This window comes from Lutjanus erythropterus, chromosome 13 (genome assembly GCF_056507025.1).
Source record: "Lutjanus erythropterus isolate fLutEry1 chromosome 13, fLutEry1.hap2, whole genome shotgun sequence".
NCBI classification, from domain to species: Eukaryota; Metazoa; Chordata; class Actinopteri; order Lutjaniformes; family Lutjanidae; genus Lutjanus; species Lutjanus erythropterus.
In genome coordinates, this window is record NC_139329.1 from 12,700,322 (window position 1) to 12,722,855 (window position 22,534).

Sequence of the window (22,534 nt, forward strand, 5' to 3'; positions counted from 1 at the left end):
CTGATGCTCAGCACAGAAAGAGATTTGTATGATTATGTGAATCATTAAAGTTAAAGCTAAGCTGGACAGGTGTCTGTGACTGAAGGTTGGACTTTACCTTTAAATACCACATGGCAAATCAGGCAATAATTTATTTAATGGTTTCAAAGCATCTTTTACCCAAATTACTCTCTACTCCACAATGAATGTTTGACTTTAATTATACTAATAAATTAATCAGAATACCACTATTTTGTAAAATGGGTAATACAAAGGCTCTTGGAGAAAATGCATAATCTGTTTCTGCCATTTATTATCACACAGAAATGCCTCTTTAAGAGGAAGAGAATGTACAGCACCAGCACCCTTGAGCAGGGTGTCAAAAAATATTATCGCCAAAGACAGGCCTGCGGAGCTGTTCACAGTATAGCAATCGGTATAGGATTTTAACTCATTCCAAACACTACACCTGACAATTTCAGTTTTGTTTTAGTCATCTGTAGATTAAGGGGAAAACAGCTTGAAACACAGTGTTTCAGAAACTGCGTAAACAGCCAAGCTTAATGCAAGGCAGTAAAGTCTGTTCTGTAGTGAATAACTCCTGGCAGCTGGCAAAGTCTGGAGATGAGTTTCTTCTGCTGCTCTAGAAACTGCCTTAGTGGCCTCATGCTCCTGGCTCAACACATCCCTCACTTCCAGAGTAAATTACAGTGCACATACCTATAAACCCACAGCATGCTGTTTCTTATAACATACCCTGGCTTCCTCTATCTTTCTGGCTTTCTTACTGTAGAAGGTAAGAGGGTGTTGGACCCCAACATTGCAGTGGATCAGCTACTGGGTTTGTGCTGATTGTTTTTGGTGGAAATGCAAATTACTGGCCAACATCGGGCCCTTTGACTTCCTCACTTTTCACAAAAGCCAATTTAATATGTAATTCTCACGCTCCTAATAATTGGAGAATTATAGTAATTTTTAATTATTCTGACTGATCATGTCAAGGACTTGGTTGCACCTAAAGTCACCATTAACAAATAATTGAAACAGATTGTGATGAGTTACTTATGCTGCATTGCTGTTCATAAGTTAACACCAGCATCACTGTGAAATTCAGTAATACACAGTAGAAAACGTACAATAGTATGCAGTTTTGCAAGTGGCCACTAGATGTCAGTCTTAACCAGGAATTGGTTTTGATAGGCCTTGACAATCCCCTTCATCACATTTTCAAGTTTTTGTTATTCCCTTTGGTTGAAGCAGAGCTTTGCCTTTAGCTTTGTCAGAAAGAGTAGTCCAGTATATGTTCAGTCAATGTCCCGGACTGATTGATGATACAAGTAACACTATGCTTTGTAAAATAAAGTTCATATATTATGTACACACACACACACACGCACGCACGTCAGAATTACATAATGTAACATAACAATGTCAACAAGCTGATGTTTATGTAGCCAATAATGTTCATTCACCATCTTAGAATGTTAACAGGCAAATATAGCCTAATTAGCTCTAAACACAAAGTAGAACTGAGGCTTATGGGAATTTAATTGGTTTTGCAGGTATTTGGTCCAATGGAAAACACTGGACAAATAGAAAGTTTGTCCTGATGATGGTGTTTGAGTAGATAGTAAAGGGATTGCCAGAGTTACAATTTGTGAAGGGGGAGATGTTGAATGTCTCCACCAAATTTCACGGTAATCCATCCAATAGTTGTCAAGATATTTCAGTCTGGACCAAAGTGATGGACGGACCAACAGACGATCAAATCAACATTACAACATTGCTGATAGTTTGGTCTAAAAACAGCTCATCTGACTGCTGAAGGGTTTTGACTAGAAAATGTTTTTTGCTAAAAAAAAAAAAAAAAATCACCTTTTCTAATTACTTCATGTCAAGTTGTGCTCCTTCTGCCATGCGGCTCCTTCTAAATTAAGTTTTATTAAAGCCGTCCCTCGGCTAGAAGGGCTAATTTGCATCCAACATAGACATGAAACTGTGATATTAAATTATCCTTTAGGACTAAATGACCTTCAAGGTGAGTTTTATAACTAAATGAAGCTACTTTAATTTTACAATAATTGATTCTCCAAATTTCTTTGGTGCCCAACATCATAGCCTTTTTCTTTTCCTCAAAAGATAGAGTGGTCATAGAGCAGGCAGTGAGGTTACTGAGATAAACTGACAGGATGAAAATCAGTCACTCTTTCTGACTACCTCTTTCTGAGACTATAGAAAGAGGGCGTCACTCTTGATGTAATTTTTGCATTAAAATGATAAGATGAGACATAGTAGCTTCATAATGTATGTGACAATGTCCCAAACATAGTTACAAGGTAGTCAGCCATGCCCATCTGCCCAGTCTCCCAAGATTTCTTATGTATACTGATGCTGCACATTCTATAAATATCTCTCCCCTCTGACCTCTATTGTCTGGTGTTTTTTTCTGGCCTACCTCATCCCACTGTATCCTCCCCTGTCCTGTGTAGACCTTCCTCTAGACCTTGCAGTAATGAATGAGAGTAAATTGTTTGCACCTTTCCCACTCAAATCAGAGCGATACCCTTCTTGTATGACCCTCAGAGTCAGAACAGTATGTCTTTTATGTATGTATGTAATGGATATGTACAATATTCACATGTATTGTATGCATGTGATGTATTAAGTCTCTGCAATTTTAATTTTAATCAGAATTTGGAAACCTTTCACCGTAAGTGTATCTTGAGTTTATGTGGTGCCTCACTGTATGCAGCTGATGCCCTTTGTATGTTTTTTTTTTTCCCCTCGGCGAGTCTGAGCCCCAACTTATCAGCTAATCAACTAATTGTTGCAGCTCTACTTCAGAGAGATGACAATATTAGAAAATGCTCTTCATGTTTTATTTGTAGAGAAAAAGTCGTCAAAAGACTGGAGACACTCTGCAAAGAGTGGCAGAAAGAAATCTGTGAGCAAATGGTAACACATTAACACAACTCCAAATATGTGACTGAGAACGTACCTGAAGTGATAACAGCCAAAATTGAGGCAAGATCTTTCTGTATGGCTCATATCATCTGGGAGTCCACTCAAAAGGTACATTTTTGTTTACTTAGAGCTGTGTTTCTCAAACATTTTTTTCCTGGGGACCTTATTAATAAATCTGGGTAAGCCTTAATTTATGCATACATGAATTCTAACCATTTTTACTGCCATTTCCACATCACTTTATATTATTTTAACTAGAGTGCAACAATTAATTGATTAATCAATCATTAAATTAATAATGCCGATAAACTAATATCAGCCTACTAAATTATAATGTGTGATCAAACTTTGTCCATTCACAGTAATTTAGTATACGTAAAGTTGTGTGAAAATTTTGCCAGCCATAAATTTCTGAAATAAGACTTTTCTTTCAAGGAAACACAGCACAGGTTTGTTCGGTGGTGGGGTACATGGTAGAGACTAGGGCTACAATTCATGCTAATTTTCATTGTCAATCAATCTGTTGATTATTTTATTGATTATTTTTTCTTTTTCTTTTTTTTTTTTGATTAATCAGTTAGTTGTTTCTATAAAATGTCAGAAAATGGTAAAAAATGTCTATCGGTGTTTCCCAAAGCTGAAGAAGGACATCCTTTTTTTGTCCACAACACAAAGATATTCAGTTGACTGTTCCAGAGGACTAAGAAACAACCAGAAAATCTTCACTGAAGAGGCTGAAATCAAAGAATTTGTCCTTTTTTTTCTTAAAAAAATTAAATTCCCAGAAATTCAATTGACAAAATAGTTGGCAACTAATCTAATAGTTGACAGCTTATTGATTATTTGATTAAAGGTTACAGATCCAGTGGAGCAACTTCACGTCTAAATGTAGATTTTCCTCTCAGATGAATCTCTTTGCTGTTGCTGACATTGATGCCTTCTGTGTCGGGACTGGACCTCTGGAGAGAGACGCTCAGAAAGAGGTCAAAGACATATGGATATGTGCTAAAGTAGAGGACACACCATGACAAAGAGCCATTTAAAGGGTCCTTTCAACAGACAAAATGAAATAAAGTGCCCTCTAAAGTGTCCTTCTAGGACAAAATGTGTTAAATCTTCTAACGTGTTCTTCTAGATAACAAAACATGATAAATTGACCTCTAAGGTGCACTTCCAGAATTGTGATGCAGTAACATATTGGCTGCCTTAAATATAAATAGAATAGAATAGAACAATTTATTTGAACTTTTTCATCTGAAAGCTGCAGTAGAAAGACTAAAAACAGTTGATGGTTGAGTCTCATCTCTGTGATGTGAATTGGGTTTTGTTTTCTCCATCCTGAGCATCTCCTACCAAACAAACAGCACAAGCTTAATGTGAGCATGCTGAGGCAATAGAGATTCACCCAGAAGCTACAGAAGAACTGAGAGCTGAACATAAAGAGACTTTTAAAAATGTCTTTCTCTCTGCTCTCCTGCACATACATGAGCTCAGTATCACAGCACTCATTTGTTTGAGGGGGAGAAAAAGAGGCTCGTTGAAATGTGACTGCAGCCCTCTTGGAGGCGAAACACACTCACTTGGCACAGCTCGGCATGATAAAAGTGGGATTGGAAATGCAAATCAGCTTAGCATGGTTAAGATCACATTCCCTAAAGGCTGAAAACGAGCCAAGAGGAGGTGCAGAAATCAGACCACTTGATTTACAATATGCTAAAAGGTTATTACTGAATTGTGGCTCAGTGATGCCAAAACATTTTCTACCACAGCTTTAACTGGCCATGACAAACAACTGCTTCAGTCTGAAATCTTGTTTCAGCTCAGGACAATGCATGTGGGGCTCGTGTTAATCTTGGCATAACTTTGCAAACCTCTGCTTATTGCATCTGGCAGTTGCAGTGGCATTGCAGTAGATGCTTCATCATCACCAGGTATCTTTTCTCTATTGAGTCCACTCTTCTAGTTGTGTTTTTGATAGCTACTGACTATGCTGACTACCCAAAAATGAAATCCATGATGAAGTCTTTGCCTTTCAATAGCACCAATTTATTTTTCATGTGACTTATTTGAACACAGGTGTATTTCTGAGGTAGCAGTCTGAACCGTGTGCAGTGGTCTATTGCTTGTCCAACACATTGTTGAAGGACCTGCTCTATCTTCACGCCCCTGGATGTTGTGGTTGTTCATGTTTATCATGTCTCATCTATTCCAAACTAAAAAAATGATCAAAAACAATAATAAAAAATTCAATTAATGGAGAATAAATTGCTGTGCTTTTTGACATTCATTAAAATTTGGTGTCACAACCCAATTTAAGCCTTTTCCCCTGACAAATAAACTGAAGTTTGACTGCACAACACCAGGGTTCACTGTTGCTCCAGAGAAACATCCAGCCTGGTGAGAGATGCAGAGGCTACATTCTCACCGCATCTCGGATGTAAAGCAGCCACAGTCCAGCAGATCTGTGAGCATCTCCAATTCATGGGGTCATTATTATTTTTTACAACTACTTAAGATTTTTCACTCCGTTGAGAATTTATGCACTGGAACGGGACATTTGACAGTTATTCACACATTAAATTGGTTTTGTCAGTATTACAGTATGGCTGCAGTTATTTTCAGTACATTTAACTCAAAACTAATACCTCTCTGCTGTTGTTTGAAAATAAAGAATATCTCTTTCATCCTTTAAACTTACTTGCACATGTAGCCATCCATTTATAATGGAGTAGGGTTCATGCAGATTCCACAGAGCCTGTGGGTTTAGGGGGGGTGAGAAAAAACAAAATGGCTAGGTTATAGACCCTGTGAGTGATCCCAGCTAATGACCTTGAAAGTAATTCAGATCTTTTCATTGAGTTCTCCTCCAGAGGAACAGAGAAGGATACATTATGCATGCAATCTATTATTAATGCTCTTGAGTCATGTTACGATCAGACATGGGCCCTCAGAAAATATCTGAACAGGCTGATCCTCTGGAGGACTTGTCCTCTAAACATGGTTATATAAAAGCAGCTACTATGTGATTTATTATTCACTACAATTTCTCTCTATAAAGCATTTGACAGGGTCTCTGCCTTTACTGTATTCCAAAGTTTTGGAAATGAACTTTTCGCACAAGTTGGCTGTGGAGAATTAAACAAGCGTTGTGCTCAGTGTTTACATTGCGTTTTTATTGATAAGGCTTATCTTGAGCTACATCAATGACATTTTTTCGATCCTCTAAAGAGATCCAATTAAAACTCTTTGCTGCTTCATCCCGAGAGTCCATTGGCTGACAGCTCTTCTCGGTTCTCCACCGCCCCGCCTCCATCTGTCAGGCACTGCGCTGCTCCAGCACTGTGAGACTGTTGATGCACTGTAGTGAGATACTACTCTTTTAACTTTCTACGGCAGCCTTGGATGGACTTTTTCTTAAAAAACAATACTGAATACTATCTGTCAGCACAGCTCCAAACTCCTCCTCGTCTTGAATATTTTGCTCCACTTCCCCATGCACCTCTCTTACAGTATGAAGTGCAGTTATGGCAAGGAGTAGCAAGACAGTAGCGAGGACCCTGGAGGATTTGACGCTAGACTCGGGTTATGGTGGAGCCGCCGACTCCTTCAGATCTTCCAGTGCGTCGCTGTGCTGCTCGGAGGCGCATGGGGGGACTCACTGGCATCTAACCGACTCGATGCACAGTCGACACAACAGTCTGGACACTGTTAACACGGTCCTGGTCGAAGACGCCGAGATCCTGGAGAGCACCGGGCAGTGCGCTAAACTACCCGAGCTTGAGGATGTGCCGTGGAGCCTCGGGGAAGTGGCGAGCGCACTGAGCAGGGACGAGGAGATGAGCCTGCCGACCCCCCCGCAGGACGTCCTGCTCCGGCTCTCGGTGCTGGTCAGCCGGGCCCTGGTCAGGGTGGCCAAGGAGGCGCAGCGCCTGAGCCTGCGCTACGCCAAATGCACCAAATACGAGATCCAAAGTGCCATAAAGATCGTCTTGTCATGGAGCGTGTCGATAAACTGCATCAGCGCGGCCCTCAGTGCCTTGTCCCTGTACAACATGAGCACCGAGGAGGACAAGTTCAGCCGCGGCAAGTCAGCGCGCTGCGGACTCATCTTCAACGTGGGGAAGTTCTTCAGGTGGATGGTCGACAGCAGGGTGGCGGTGAGGATCCACGAGCACGCCGCCATCTACCTGGCCGCGTGCATGGAGAGCCTCTTCCGCGAGGTGTACGCGCGGGTGCTGCGCAGTGCGCTGCTGGAGCGCGATAACGGCATCCCCAAGTTCACCGTGGAGACCCTGGAGCAGGCCGTCAACAGCGATGCGGAGATATGGGGCTCTCTGCTGTCCTGGCAACACCTGATCTGTGGGAAGAATGCAAGCGGTGAGTTATGAAGACTGTAAGTCTGTGCAACAGAGTCCTTCACTTCATATCCTCACCACAAGTTTTAAATCCTTATGCGTAATTTGTCCCCCTTTCGTCTCACTGTAGATATTTACATCAGTATCAGGGACGGATTTACTCAATTTTGGGCCAAGACAAACTGGCACATCCCAAACCACATCCCCTGTTCTCACCTTTTTTCAACAACTGAATTAATAATAGGGGTGTCACAATTTCAATATTATATTGAAAATTGAAATAAGCTTCAATTTCAAGAATCTAATCAAAATGTAGAATGGGTGATTCTTCCAGTATCTGTTTTTCTGGTCACCCTTGCTGACTTGGGACATCTATATATGTATATGTATGGCAGGCCCCTTTGCAAAAAATAAATAACTGCCAGGGTATAAAACCAATGATCTTTTGATCTTAACAAATCAAGACTTGATAGCTTAACAATGGCAATACCATAAGTACTAAAAAAAAGATTTGAAGTTTAAGAATCAAATTGGATAGTGACTCAAAAGCCATATTTAATCAAAGATTTGGAAAAGTTGTGACACTCCTAATAAATAATAAGTCATAAAAAGCTTTTATTAATGGTGGAGTGCAGAGGATGAATTGAGCAGTGTAACAGCTGCCCGAAAGAAGCTGTTCTGAAATCTTGTGTTACAGCAGTGGATATTTCTGTATCTCTTGCCGGACAGCTGCAGGGTTAACAGGCTGTGGCTGGGGTGGGTATTGTCTTTTAATATCCTCCCACTTCCTCCTTCTTTCAACATTGCTGGGATAGCTTCACTCAATTTTTCAGCAGTCTGTGTGCCACGGCAAGTCATTTGTTAACATGAGTCGGCTACTGTCTTCCTGAACCTCCCTGATCAGTTAAACAAGGTAAATGCATCTTCTTTGCATTTACTCCAAGTGACCATATTAATGTTACAAGGTAGGTAATAGTGATCCAAACAAGGCTCACCTGTGCCATAAATGACACAATTATGAGTAAAGGCGTCCCTCAGACTGACATGCATGCCAGTCTCTGATATGAAAAGGTTATATCTCAATCTGTGAGGAACCTTTAACTTTATCTGGGAGACATCAGTAAAAGAGAATTTTTGCAGCTTCCTATTCTTAGAGTGCAAAGAAGCTGCAGAGGCTGCATACAGGTGGTGACTGACTGAGTAGATCAGGATGGGAGAGAGCGGTCCTCTTTAGGCCACCTTGAGTCCTCTGTCTCCTGTGCAGTGTTACATTGCAGATGTTATATCCTTATACTGCATGTGGCTGTTTTGTTAATGCACAACATGATGAAGCAGCAGGGCTTGATGTCCCCAGGCTGAATGCCTCACTTTGAGAGCTCTCAGTGAAAGGGGCTCTCCCTGTTGGTTTCCTACAATGATGCCCTGCAGAGGTGATTTTTATTCTTTTCACCCAAAGAGGAAGGAAGTCTTTCATTCCTGTGTACACTTGCTGATTCTGACACGCACAGTACCTTCCAGGGTAGTTTCCAAGCGCTAAGAAATACCTTTTGGTGTGTGCTTTTTGAAAGTAAGTATGATTGCATTCGGACTTCACTGCCGCTTAACCAGCAATACATCACAAACCACTCTAACACATGCTTGCTCCTGTTTTGATGGATGTTGTAAAAGTGCTGCTGTGGCTCCTCTTGCAACAGGTTTACGTAATGAAAGGCCTTGGGGGACCCATGTGCTATCATGCATTATGCAGAGTGATGTGAATAAAACTGAGTTATGGAGTGAGGGAGAGGAAGAGAGACAGACAGACACACAGAGAGACAAACTTACAGAGACTCTGTGACCATATTGATGAATCACCAGCAGAAGCCTAGCATCATGAGAAGAGCACTTTGTTTCACTGTACCACTTTATTTTAAAGGTACAGCGAAGCCTTTTGTTTGTTTGCACTTTCAACGTCTATTTGCATACAACAGTACACATCTGTTAGGCTTCAGCTGTACAATCAGAAACATATAGTTTTACTTTAATACTCTGTATCTTGACGCACAGAGCAAAAAAAATCAATACAGTTCAAAAGGAATACAACATAACATAGTTTACAGTACGAGCACATACTGTACAGTATTAAATGTCAATATTCAGTCACTCTGCACACTCAGGCCACTTGGCATGCAGTGAGGCTCCAGCTGTAAGAAGAGGTGTGGTGAGTGTTCAGTGGTGCATTGGACCGGTGAATAGGATGAGATGCAAGAAAAATGTCTGGAGCATGTGGAATACTGAAGTAATGCCCAAGGCTAGAAAATAGTGCATGAAATCCATATTGTTGTTCAGTGTTGTGTAGTTCATTAAGCTGGTATCACCAGCATAGAAATTCATCTTAAAGAGGCTAAAATCTCCATTTTATAAAACAGTGCATTCTATAGTGTCATTTTACTCATTCTTTTGAATTTTGTTGCTGTCATTCATTCTATTGCTCTCTGACTGCACACTATCAACACAGTACCAAATGCTTAATGACTAACTATATTCACCGGCTTGTTAGTGAATAGCTAGTGGACATAATATAACACAAACAAACAAATTGAAAATAATAAACCAGCGACTCCCTTGTTCTGCAAGCCAAAATGACTGGCAAAGAGCGATATTTGGCTTATATAACAGCAGTTTCCAATCAGAAAGGACTGTTTGACAGAAAGATTAAGCTGTGAAAATACTATAAATATAGTGTACACTTGAACCAATATTTATTTTTTTAGATGGGCCTTTTTAAGTGGCTAAAATATGTTTTGATGCTGTCCCTGTCCACAGCATTACATTGCTTAGCTTCCCACACCAGTACACCTGCTGCTTCCCAAACTGGGGATTTGGGGCTGATCGGCATCTACTGCAGATAAAACACTGGCTATGGATAAGTATCTCATACAACCCTACTTCAAGTCTGAACTATCCCATTACCTGGTTGGTGGAGACCAAAATAGAGCTAAAAGGAGAGTGGATATGGTTCTTCCATTCTAGGTGTCCAGAAACTCATCACCAAAACTAATGCTGTGTGCCTGCTGGATGTGTGAACTGGTAACTTTATGCTAACACCTTGGCAGTATCTACTTAAAGGGTAATAATATGCCAGTTTTGTGTTCAAAGGTTGTTTTTGCTGCCAGTAAGTAACAAAAAGGCAGTATTGTAGAACATTTTAAGATGCACACCAAATAAGCATAAATCTACTTATTATTAGGCTTTTATCTAGACATGTGTATGTATGCTGTGTCTTTTTCCCCACTAACACTGACCCCTCTTCAGTTCACCATATCAATGTAAAGTGATAAAATGTCAGTGTTGTGTTCAGGTTGTTTCTGCTGCCCCCAAGATGCCAAAAAAATCAGTTGTTTATACTGATAAGTTTGCAGACAGTACAGATGTTTGTCTTTTGGAGCCTTAGATTATATAGGAAGTTCCATATTGTGGAATATTTCATTTTATACCACATTTCTGCAGAACCTCTAAACCTCAAGATAGAGACAGATAGAAGTTATCCTCTATCTTCAGTGACAGATAAGGCCGAGACACAGCAGCATCATTTGTTGTCTTCACAGTAAAGCCAAACAGCCAGTCAATCTGAGGGTGGGTTGACCTTAACTCAGCCACTGTCTGCCAAATTGAACCCCCATATCACTCCATCCATTCTCTCCGTCTCTCTCTGCCAAGTGGGAGTAATTGAGGTGATTTTTCCATATTATGCTAACGCCGGTAACCCAGCTTTGTCAGCAGGCCTTTATGAATATCTTTATTGCATCTCTTCTACCAGAGCGGATTTCCTTTTTTGTGCTGTCACAAATTCAATAAAGTAGTGACTTTGTTGGATGTGTTCCTTTTTGAACTTTTTAGCTTCTATCATGTGCCTTAGTAAAGAGCTAAATAATTTGGGAGCCTTTTTCTCCTTCACAGAAGGTTAAAGCAACAGTTTGACATTTTGGGAAATTTTCTTGTTAGCTTGAGTTAGATGAGAAAATTGATCCCACTCTTATATCTGTTTGGTCATTATAAAGCTACATTTAGCAGCCAGTTAGCCTAGCTTAGCATAAAGCCTGGAATCAGCTAGCATGCATCTGTCCAGACATATGTGTATAAAAACTACAGCATAGAACAACACTTTGTGTTGTTGGGGTTGTCAGTTATGTGCCAGATAATTTCTTGGCCAGCTGGGGAATTTACGAATCCTACTATGGCAAAGGCATGACTTACTCTTCCTCAGATTGGCTTAACTTGATATTTTTACCCTAACCCTACCAAATTATCAGTCTTCATATCTAAACCAACAAAGGCAACAACTACTGCCCAATCAGAGGCAGAATAGAGCAGTTCATACTTTCTCCATAGATTTTGTTATTTAGCAGCCAGAAGCTAGTTTTTGATTCACAAACGAGTCATTCCTTTTGAACTTAAAGAGGAAGTACTCGGGGCGGCCCTATAGCTCAGTTGGTAGAGCGTCTGCCCCATGTACTGAGGCTGTTAGTCCTCTGCAGTGGCTGTGGGTTTGACTCCTGCCTGTGGCCCTTTGCTGCGTGTCATCCTCCCTCTCTTCATCCTGTTTCCTGTCTGCTCTTCAGCTGTCCTATCCAATAAAGGCAAAAAAGCCCAAAAACATATCTTTAAAAAAAAAAAAGTAAGTTGTTCAGTTGTGCATTACAGCTAGGTTCACTGCCAACTCAGAGAGTCTGGCATTAAAAATACACAACCAAAAGAGTCATTCATGAGTTGGTTCACTTGTGGTGGGTGAACAAATGCACTAGAGGAACTATTATCACTACCAGGAGAAAAAAGTTCCTCAAGTCTCAAGCTGGTTGCCTGACAACCACCCAGTGACAACATGATTGGAGGAGTCACCTCTGGCCAAAAAATAGTCTGCTAATGCTAAGCCAAGCTAAGCTAATGGGCTGCTGGCTGAAGCATAAATTTGCCATACAATATGAGATCATGGTATCAATCTTCTCATTTAACTCTGCAAGAATGTAAATGCATGTATTAAAAAAAGTCAAACTGTTCCTTTAAGCTCTCAAATGTGCTCAATAATAGAAAGACTGTCTAACTGTACTTTATATACTTTGTCATATATTGGTATGCATTTAAGTATGTCTTTGTAGCTCACCAAATTTAACAAACAAGCAGAAAAAAACCTGTTCTTGGTTTCATGTATTGATATGTCTAGTCTTAACACAGGATCCATAATGACTCTAACGTCTGTTCTCACCTACTGCACCTCACAGTTCTGCATTGGCGCATCCAGCATATGGCAGGCCTCCCACACACACAAGCCCAAAACACACTCTCCCGCACACATACACATACATCAAGATGTCAGGGGCTCCTCTCACCATGTCTGACTCAGTGTTATTTGCAGGTGGGTGTTGGATTTCCCTTCTTCGGCTGTGGTATCCTGTCAGAACAGGAAACTACTCTATATAGTGGGATATTTCTTATGGCTCCCACTAGACACAGGAACACAACGACTCTTTGATTTCCTTAACGACGTGTGCATGTCACACAAAATGTCTGGTGGAACATGATATCCAGTGCTTGGGGATATGTACCACCCTAAGGATGAGTTTCTAATCACACTTTAGGTGTGAGATGACTTTCAAGTCGGGGCAGAGCTGGTTTTGTTGAATGATTTAAAGGAAAATTTCACCCTGAAGTCATTTAAAACAAGCATAGATATTGCACATTGCAATTTGTTTTATGATGGTGGTGTTTTTTTCTTATTCATGTGGACAGGTGGACAAACATGCATGACTTGATGTTAAAATATTTCCAGTGCACCAACACTTGACTTGGTTAACAGAGCATTATTTAGCAAACGGCATGCAAAAGGCATCAAGAGTCTACTTTCTTTATGTAAAAAGTGCAAACAAATTAACAGACTGAGGCAGCAGTAGACCAGGATCTCTTGTATCCTGTGAGGTAAAATACCCACTTAGAATAATCTATATAATAAACTACCCCTTTAAACTGGTGGACAAATATGACATGCTTATTACTGTGTGTAATGTGAAGGTGGTTCTCATACGACTGCAGTTCCCCTCAGCTCTATGGAGCTTGTAGTTTGGTTTTCTGGCACACGGTTTTACTGTTTTGGTTCACTTTCACTAGACTTATCATTTTGCGTTGACATTCAGCAATCATGACTGACTGCTCTATGATGATTGTTAAATGTCAACAATCATCTTCGAGCAGTCAAGATACTTGTCCACCAATGGCAGTCTCAGTAGAAATTCAATGCAGCCATAGTTTGCATCTTTGTGGAGCTGTTGCCAGTAGCATGTGAAATATAACCCTGTTGAGGGGTAATCTGAGATAATTTGAACAACTGGGCATGCTGCTCTGTGGTATTGTTCCCTCTTCACTCTTACTTCTTCTTCTTGCCTGGAAAACATTCCTCGCTTTCACTGTTGCTAATGCACAGTCTTGCATGCATGTCTTTCCAGCACAAAGAACACACAGCTCTGAGTGTTGTCAAAAACACTCTTTAAGGTGTGAAGTGTGTAACTGAGGTGCGATTTTCCTTTTAAAGCCTTGTGGTCCAGTGGCAGAATATGATCTGGTTGACCCTACACGTAGCATTTAACGTTCAAAAGTGAGAACTCCCTTGTATAAATTTCCCAGACACAGACATCATGTGTGAAAACCAGAACAAATGGGGTACATATTGGAAGTATGATGCTTTTCAAACCGTGACACTTTACTGTTTGTCTTCTGGGTAGTTTCGTGCTAATATAGTAGCGCTTCATGGGAATGATGGAATGCAGGTCCAACTCCATTCACAGGTCTTTTGTTCCTCATCCAATAGCGAGCGTTGCAGTGCGGGGTCGGTGCCTGGTGCACACATGCTGTGAGGAAGGCAAGCAGACAGGAATGACTGCGGTCTGCTCTGCAGCGGTACCACTCTGTACCAGTGGAGACCAGTCCCCATTATGTCTGGGAGTGAGATATAACATATCTGCGCTAGGGAAACCCCTTACACAGCAGCATACCCCCGGGTATATAAGGCAGCTACATACACAGACAGATTCATATGCACAGACACACACACACACACACACACACACACACACACACACACACACAGAGTCCCAAATGACCAAGGAGCAGATCTGGTATTAATTGAGAGTTTGGGAGTGCAGTGAGGAATGCTGATGTGACGTGGAGTCTGGTACGGCAAGAGAGAGCTCCAGCCAAGTTTACTTCAGTTGATTAAGAGGAGACAGGTGATAGAATACAGTTAATCCTGCACCCAGCTGGCAGCACCTATGATAGATGGGGCGTCTTTTTTTTTTTTCTGTAACCAACCTTTTCTCTCACTCACCTCATAGGATTGTGTAAAAAATCCAGTTGCCATTGCCATTCATTGCTGTGTGTGTTGATACATGTAGTGCTATTCAGTTACTATATGAATTCTACCGAACTGGTCTGTAACATAGTTTTGTTCAGCCTCTGGTGCATGAAACAGAATTAGCTGGCCCGCTATACTGCAATTGCTTAGCAAAACAATAGTGAGATAACAACAGGAGGATTAGACAAGTTACACCAGCCTGCAGAAAATGTATAGGCTGAGTGAGGAGCTGACACATAGACTAAGTGGGATTTTTTTCTGATCTTTTAGTTGTGAGCGAAGTTTATGATATTGCGCCACCACTTTTCCATGGTGCAAGAATAGCATGCATGGTGGTATCTTTATTAAAATCAGTTGTGATAAATTACCCTCAATATTAACCAGTTTTATTTATGAATCATGATTATGAAGACTCAGAAAAAAAATTGTGTGGTAAAAATAGCATATTGTAAATATTTTAGAGATGAACCCCCAAAAAAGAAAAAAAAGAATTAAAAATAATCATGTTTTCATGAGAGCTCAGGTCTTATAGAGCTCAACAGTGAGGTTCCAGGAGTGAAAATCACATTCATATTCTGACTAGAGAATTGAAGTACTACACTACCCACAATCCTAAAGTGCAACAGTGATGTCTCCGATTGGTGGATCTCGCTGTTACCATGGAAGTGTGTACCGCATCCACAAATAGTTATAATAATTGTTATTGTTATTTAGCTAACATTAATCATACTAATCATGTCATTATGCCACAGTAATTAAAATTCAGAAACACACAAAACACAAACTTCAACATATTACAGCACTGTTTTCAACAGTATAAATACTATAATTATGACAAAAGTTACATTTAAGAAGAAGCAATATCATTTGCAGTGTTTTATGGGATGAGGAGTTCCTTCACTCTTAAAATAATTATTTGTGCACTCTTATATAAAGATTTTCTAAAATGTCAGTGGAGTGAATGAATGAGAAATTCACTTCCAGAACTGGAGTCGCTGAAAAACCGGGTGGTCACTTTTGAGCTCTATGAAGAGTAACCAGGCCCCCCTGTAGTTCACACCCTGCCACTGCCACCTTTGTAAAATAGCATCTTGGGTTCGCCTAACTGGACAGGTTAAAATAATAAATGGAATATGGAGACATAATGTGCAATGACCAGCAGCAGCAGCAGCTTCTTTTTATTTTCTCTCCCAGTCACCAGAAACTGAGCTTTGCCAACAGCTCGTGCGTTACGGCAACCCTGAGAGGACACACTACCTCAAATACAGAAGTGATTTATAGATGGCAATGTAATGATGGTAGAGGACTCAGAGGTCGAAGACCTTCAGGCCCTAAACCTAATAATAACACACACGCACACACACACACACACACACACACACACACACACACACACACACACACACACACACACACACAGTCATTAATTAACATCCAGTCCTTTCAGTAGTCATTCAGTGCAAAAATCCAGTTTCTAACTTCTACAGAAAAAAGATTGAACTAATATTGATGAATATCTCTTTAGGTTGAGGAGCCCCAGCACCATTCTGTGATGTAATTTGAGAAAACACTGCTGGAGCTGCTGGAGCTAATTTTGTGGATTTTTCCAATTTTCATGCTTGGCCTTTTACACTGAAATTAGATTTACTCCATAATAGCCCTGACAATATCAACCCAGAAAGTGTGCACTTATCACTTATTGCTTTAAAATCACTTTGCATAATGTGTTTAGCTTTCTATTTAACTGTCAGTATTTTTTATCTCTGGATGACATCATTGAGGGAGCTTTATCCTCAGTATTTCTTTGGAGGGGATTTGTTTTCCCCCTGGACTAAATCTTCTGGGATTTTCTTGGTTTTCCCAGTGCACAGGTAGCAAATTCAACGTTCGTCTTTCTCAGTGTTCTGCATTAATTCTTAATTAGGTAGACAATTAGAATATACCAATGCTAGACCAGAATAGTTTAACAATTACTGTGCGGTTCGGAGCCGAATCCAGTAAAGCTAAGAAGGAATTGTTCATGATGTCGACTTTGGAGGGAAAGCAGAGGGAGAGAAAGAGGCACAGATGGCAAGGATCAAAACAGGAAAATCCATAAGAGAAGCTGTGGGTGACAGATGAGACCCAGACAAGCAATGCCGACTTCTTATTATAGCAGGAAGAAGACTCTGGGCAAACAAGTACCAGCAAGTGGATTAGTCTGGTGAAGCATCAGTATCTACTGCACTGTTTTTTGCAGCTCTGAATTCCTATTGTTGTATGGAGAGAAATGATCCAGTTTAAATAGCAGCCAGTCTGGCTGGAAATTATGAAGAAGATACTGGTAAACAAGCTCTTTTACTTCTTCTTGCTTTGATGTGAGCTGAGCAAAAGTCAAAGAAATTGTCTTGTCACCATTAGAAAAGTGATATGTCTGATAGAGAAAGCTGCATGTCAGGACACGTCAGGACACCTCTGCCATCACAGTTGATGAACTGTGAACCAAATTCATCTGCCGTCTGTTAGGAACAAAGCAGGTTTTCAGCAAATAGACAGTGCTGTCTCAGACTGTGGCCAGCACCGGTCGGTAGCTGCACTATGCTAATCCAGTTATGCCTGCATCATCTCACCTGTTGTTGTTTAATCACAGAAACACAAAGACAACAGGCAGAAGACCTGCTGGCAGCAACATCGCTGATAACTTCATTACTTGTGAGGAAACAATGTGCGGTGACAGTTAGCCTCCTCTGGGTGTGTGTGGTAATCCTCAGCTGATGATACTGTCAGATCAGAACATCATTTCACCAAATCAAACAGCATTCCAGCACCGCACAGAGCCAGTCAGTCAGTCAGTCAGTCAGTCAGTCAGTCAGTCAGTCTGTCAATCACACAGTCAGTCAGTCTGGGAATCAGTGTGAAGAGGAGCTCTCATCCGCCCATTGGAGAGCTCCCATTCTTTACTTTAATTAATTTAAAGTGGTTTCAGTTAAAAGAGTAGTTTGACATTTTGGGAAGATCAATACCGCTCTCATGTTTGTACGTAAAATATGAAGCTACAGCCAAGAGACGGTTAGTTTAGCTTGGCAAAAAGAATGGAAACTTGGAAACAGGGAAACAGCTTGCCTGGCTCCGTCCAAAGGTAACAAAATCTGTATAGCAGCTCATTTAAAGCTCACTTATTAACATGTTGTATCTCGTTTGTGTAGTCTAGAATATAAAAATGACCAGTTGTGGTTTTACAGGGGACGTAGGTGTTCTTCTCCAAATTAGGAAAAGAATATTTGTAGTTTCTATCATCTGTTTTTATAAGTGCTTGAAGACTGAAACATCACTAAAGCGTATGGTTTTAATCAGACATAGCACAAGTTTTGCAGTGAGACGCATCTTCTTCCAGTGTTTTTAATGGGAAACTTGTGGCGCGGACTCACAATCATGCATGCACAAGAGAGACAGCGCTCATGTGGACTGACTGCCCACGTAATATTCTCAACATGAATAAACTGTTCATAAAGTTATCTCAGAGGCAAATATTGTGCTTTTTTACTCCACTATGTTTTGTCCACATTAGGTACTAGCTACTTTTGGGATTACAGTTTTTCATACTCAGTCTATCTTGGGAAAAACATGTATCTTTGCGGTGATTTTATTTTATGTGAACGTCTGTGATAAACTGGAGGATTAAGTGTTCCTTTATGTGCTGAGACAATTCTCCTACTTCTTAAGCTAAATAAACAATTTAAAGACTCTCTTGGATTTGCTGGAATGCATCGTCCTAAAGCTGAAAACAGGGCTATAACAGTAAAACACTAACACAGACTGTTTTACTGCACAATGAGTGCTTTTACTCCCATTAAGAACATTTTGCTGATAATACCTAGGGACAGTTCTGAATGCAGGATTTTTACATCTAATGCAGTATTTTCACCATTTCAACCTTTGACAGAAGATTAGTCAAGGTGAAGAAAATGTGCTCCTATATGCCCTCTGAGCTGCCACAGTTCAACTCCTGCAGCTTTCACTAATCCATGGCTATAGTACAGTAAGCCGTGGGGGTGCAAACATGTCTGGGATTTCTGAGGTGATCGTGGGGAGCTGAACTTCTATTATTTCAGTCTTCCATAAAGCCCTCTGCACATGACATCAGCTGTATAAACACAGAGCAGATATCATTCATGTGGCAGAAATAAACACAATTTGCTTCTGACATGGCAGCGTTCACATGGAGTAAACATGTACTTTCACTGGAGAACAAAATTACCCTTGGATGGATATATATACGCTGGTTTGTGCTGATCACTGCTGCTGTCTGTTGTTTCGTCTCTGAATCCTTTACGAGTTGCTCAGTGGTTTGGAATCAAAATTAAGCGTGGACGTAAAATCTGAGATGAGTTTAAAGAAAACATTACAATGCATTATAACATCAACCTAAATATACTGACTTCAGTCTGACTTTTATGGAAATCATTTCTACCAACATGATGGAAACAAACCACCCTGTAAGTCATTGCAATGAGAAGCTTTCTCAAAATAATGACGTGGATACAAAGTAATTTTGAGACACCAATTCCTTATTTTGAGACATGTACGTCATTATTTTGAGAATTTCTCATTATTTTTAAATACTAACTCAGTGGTTCCCGAACCATTTCTAGCATTTTCCCTTTTAGAAGCTGAAAAAAAATTCACGCTCCTCCATCACACAATTATTATCAGTCATCAAAAAAAATTGGTGAAGCAACTGATGGATAAACAAGATTCAAGTGGAGTTTTAGTCAAATAAAAGTCAGCATGAAAGTATCAGAAAACTATTGTTTGTTTACTTTTCTGACATAAATCATATTCATTTAACTTTGTTTCACTCTATATTTCTCCCCTGGTCATCCACAACTCCCCCATGCAGTGGCTCTGCAACCCTCAGGGGAACCACTGTACTAACTCATTATTTGGAGAAATAAGTCATTATTATTTTGAAATATTAACTCATTATTTTGAAATATTAATAAATCATTTTGAGAAATAAGTCCTTATTTGGAAGGTTTTTCATTATTATAGGATTTTTTTTTTTTTATCACATTGGTGGAAATCAGCTTCTATATGCCTCTTGTACAGTAGATCATTAACTGTTTTCCCACATTTCCCTGAATGCCTTTCAGCAATCCTCAGGATGTGCCTGAACTCGTTTTATTCACTTGCAGGCAGAGTGATCAGTAGTGAAGGTGAAAGTGTCAGTAACACCAAGAGAGGAAGTTTTTCTAGTTGAGAAAGACTCAGAACTTGTCTTGTAGCTGCAGTTCATTCTGGTCTGTTGAGGTGTCTGACAGTAAAGAAATTAGTGTACACGATGGATAGAGCTTTAGAAACACTGAGATCAGTGTCAGCATTGAAAGTCCAAATCCTCCATGTGCATTAAAATCACGTCACGCCACGCCACGTCACGTCACGTCACGTCACGTCACGTCACGTCACGTCACGTCACGTCACGTCACGTCACGTCACGTCACGTCACGTCACACGACTTTACATGGCAGACTTTACATATTGTGCATTTAATGCATCACTTTTGCTGCCTTAAGTACATTTTAATGCCAATACTTATGTACTTTAACTTAAGTGAGATTCTGAATGCAGGGCTTTCACATGTAACAAAGTATTTTTACACTGTGTAATTACTACTTTTATTTAAATAAAAGATCTGACTACTTCTTTCACTACTGAAATCAGGGTATTAAGTGCCCACTACATTGAAGTTTACCTCAGTGCCCTTAATGATAGCTACAGCCTTGACGATGGATTCCTGCCAGTTTGAGGTTTTTTTTTTAATTTAGTTTTGAATTATTCAGTCTATAAAGATTATCTTTGATACAATAAATTCATTTTCTATTTAGAAAGATCTGCTGTTGGATTTATCGTTTTAATTGTCTTTGAAGCATGCAGTCTTGCTTGTGAGACAACATGAATAAAAGCACATACTGGGGCTTAGTAGCTCTCTAGGAGGCGCTGAATGTGCTGATGTACTACTGAGGCTCTTCCAATGGAGCGGTATCCCATTACCTCCCATGAGAGCTCAGAGCACTGACCTTCGGACTATGTGTGTGTCATTGCATATATATTGTATGCATGTTTGAGTAAAGTGACTACGCCATCCCTCTTTCTATTTTCCACTGTGCAGTTGCCTCAATCAGAGTGTGTGACCTGAAAAATGTAACCAGATGACTTTAATACGACTAATCAAGATGTGAATAAATCTTCTCTTTGTCTCTTCGTATACTCTCTCGGTGTCTTTGCCCTTCCGTCTCATTTCTCCTGCTCTGTCTCTCTGTCTTGCTCCTTCATTTTCTCTCCGTCTGTTTCCGTCCAGCTTTCTTATTCAGTCCAGATATAATGAGTCCACATTCTGCCACTGCCCTGATGGAGAGTAAGTGCTGAGTTGAGGTAACCTTGTCCCGTCCTACATGTCTGGCAGCACTCTAATAGTTCTGTCAATCCAGACATGGAAGGCCCCGCCGGGGAGCCTCGGCCGAGCTCACACTGTAGACAGACACATGTGTCTGAACCATGACAGATCTCCTCCGGATCGAACTACAATCTGTAACTGTAGTTTGTACTGCAGAGCGTGTGGGTGATGTGAGAGAAAGTCAATGTGAAATGTGCCAGACAACAACTTTGCCTGAGTATCAATCAGCATTTTTATAGTACGTCCAAACGTCCAGTGCCAGACAGGATTTTCTCAAACTCTGCACTTAAACAGCTGAACGTTAGACATCTTCTCAATCATTTACTCAAATTGAGTGAGTTTGCTCAACCCCCAGCTGAACTAGCAGCATATGGTACAAATTACCACAGAGAAGGAGAAGGTATATGTCTATTTTGTCCCTGACATTTGTTATTACTAACATATGCTGGTTCCTGCTTTACTCCCATTTTATTCTTAAAGTGGATCACTGGCAGAATAACAACCACACAGTTAAAAGACAGATGCAAGGGTGCAACTGTAACTTATGCCTTTAACTTTTCAAGAAAACTCAGACATTCTACTGTATATTTTCTTATGGCAGTCATAGTTTCTAGTACCTTAAACCTGAAGGGTAAATATTTCCTTGCAGTAATGTAATCAGAATACTGCATATTGTTTTCATCATTCCTCTAACCTTCACTTGGGGAAATTGTCGTTATTTTGTACATATGCTGAATACTAGATCTAGGTCTTCAGAGGAGATTGTTAACTAATAACACACTTCTGTAATGACATAGATCTTTCCAAAATATTTCTGAAAATAGGATTTTATGAAGCTGCATTAAAAAAAAGTGGTTGAAGTTAAATACCCTTTTGAAAACTTGGTTTGATGAAAGGTTAATATCAGTGTGGTCTCTGAATTCAGTGAAGAGACTTGTCTGGCACGTGTTAGCTTGATTCAGGGGCTGGAGGTGTGGGAAGACAGGTGGCCTTTGTATTAAGGGAGGAGGACTGTGCCAACCTGTAACTCCAACATTAGTCTTTTTTCAATACAAATGTGCTGGCTTGGCTAAGTTTGACTTTGCACATCAGCCAAGCACGAAAGTGTGTCTATTAACTGATATGCACTCGTCTTTAGTCTCTAAAAAGGTAAATAAACACTAAAATTCTGCACAATAGAAGTTATTTAAAAGCTTCTATTATGATGCAGCAAAGTTAAGAACTGTTGACTTTAAAGTCAAGACTTTAAAGTTAAAGTGAACATGAATAAGTAAAATAAAGCAGATACAAGAAGGTACAAACAGCAACACAGTTGAGAAACTAAACCTCAAACTGCAGAGGTTCAGTGAGAAGCTTTAATAGCTGAACACACAGAAGTCCCTATCTCACACCTGGCGCAAAGCCACTGTTTTGGTGGTGCCA

General features: G+C 40.2%; 1 protein-coding gene across 2 annotated transcripts in view; it reads left to right on the top strand.

The window, feature by feature from the left end:
• The first annotated feature begins 6,119 nt into the window (after positions 1–6,119).
• Positions 6,120–22,534, top strand: part of abtb3b (ankyrin repeat and BTB domain containing 3b) — an 89,216-nt gene continuing 72,801 nt past the window's right edge. For both annotated transcript variants that reach the window (XM_084734598.1, XM_084734599.1), the window contains exon 1: positions 6,120–7,320. In XM_084734598.1, the coding sequence (XP_084590724.1) occupies positions 6,468–7,320 (853 nt within the window). In that variant the 5' untranslated portion in view covers positions 6,120–6,467. The remainder of the gene's footprint in view (positions 7,321–22,534) is intronic.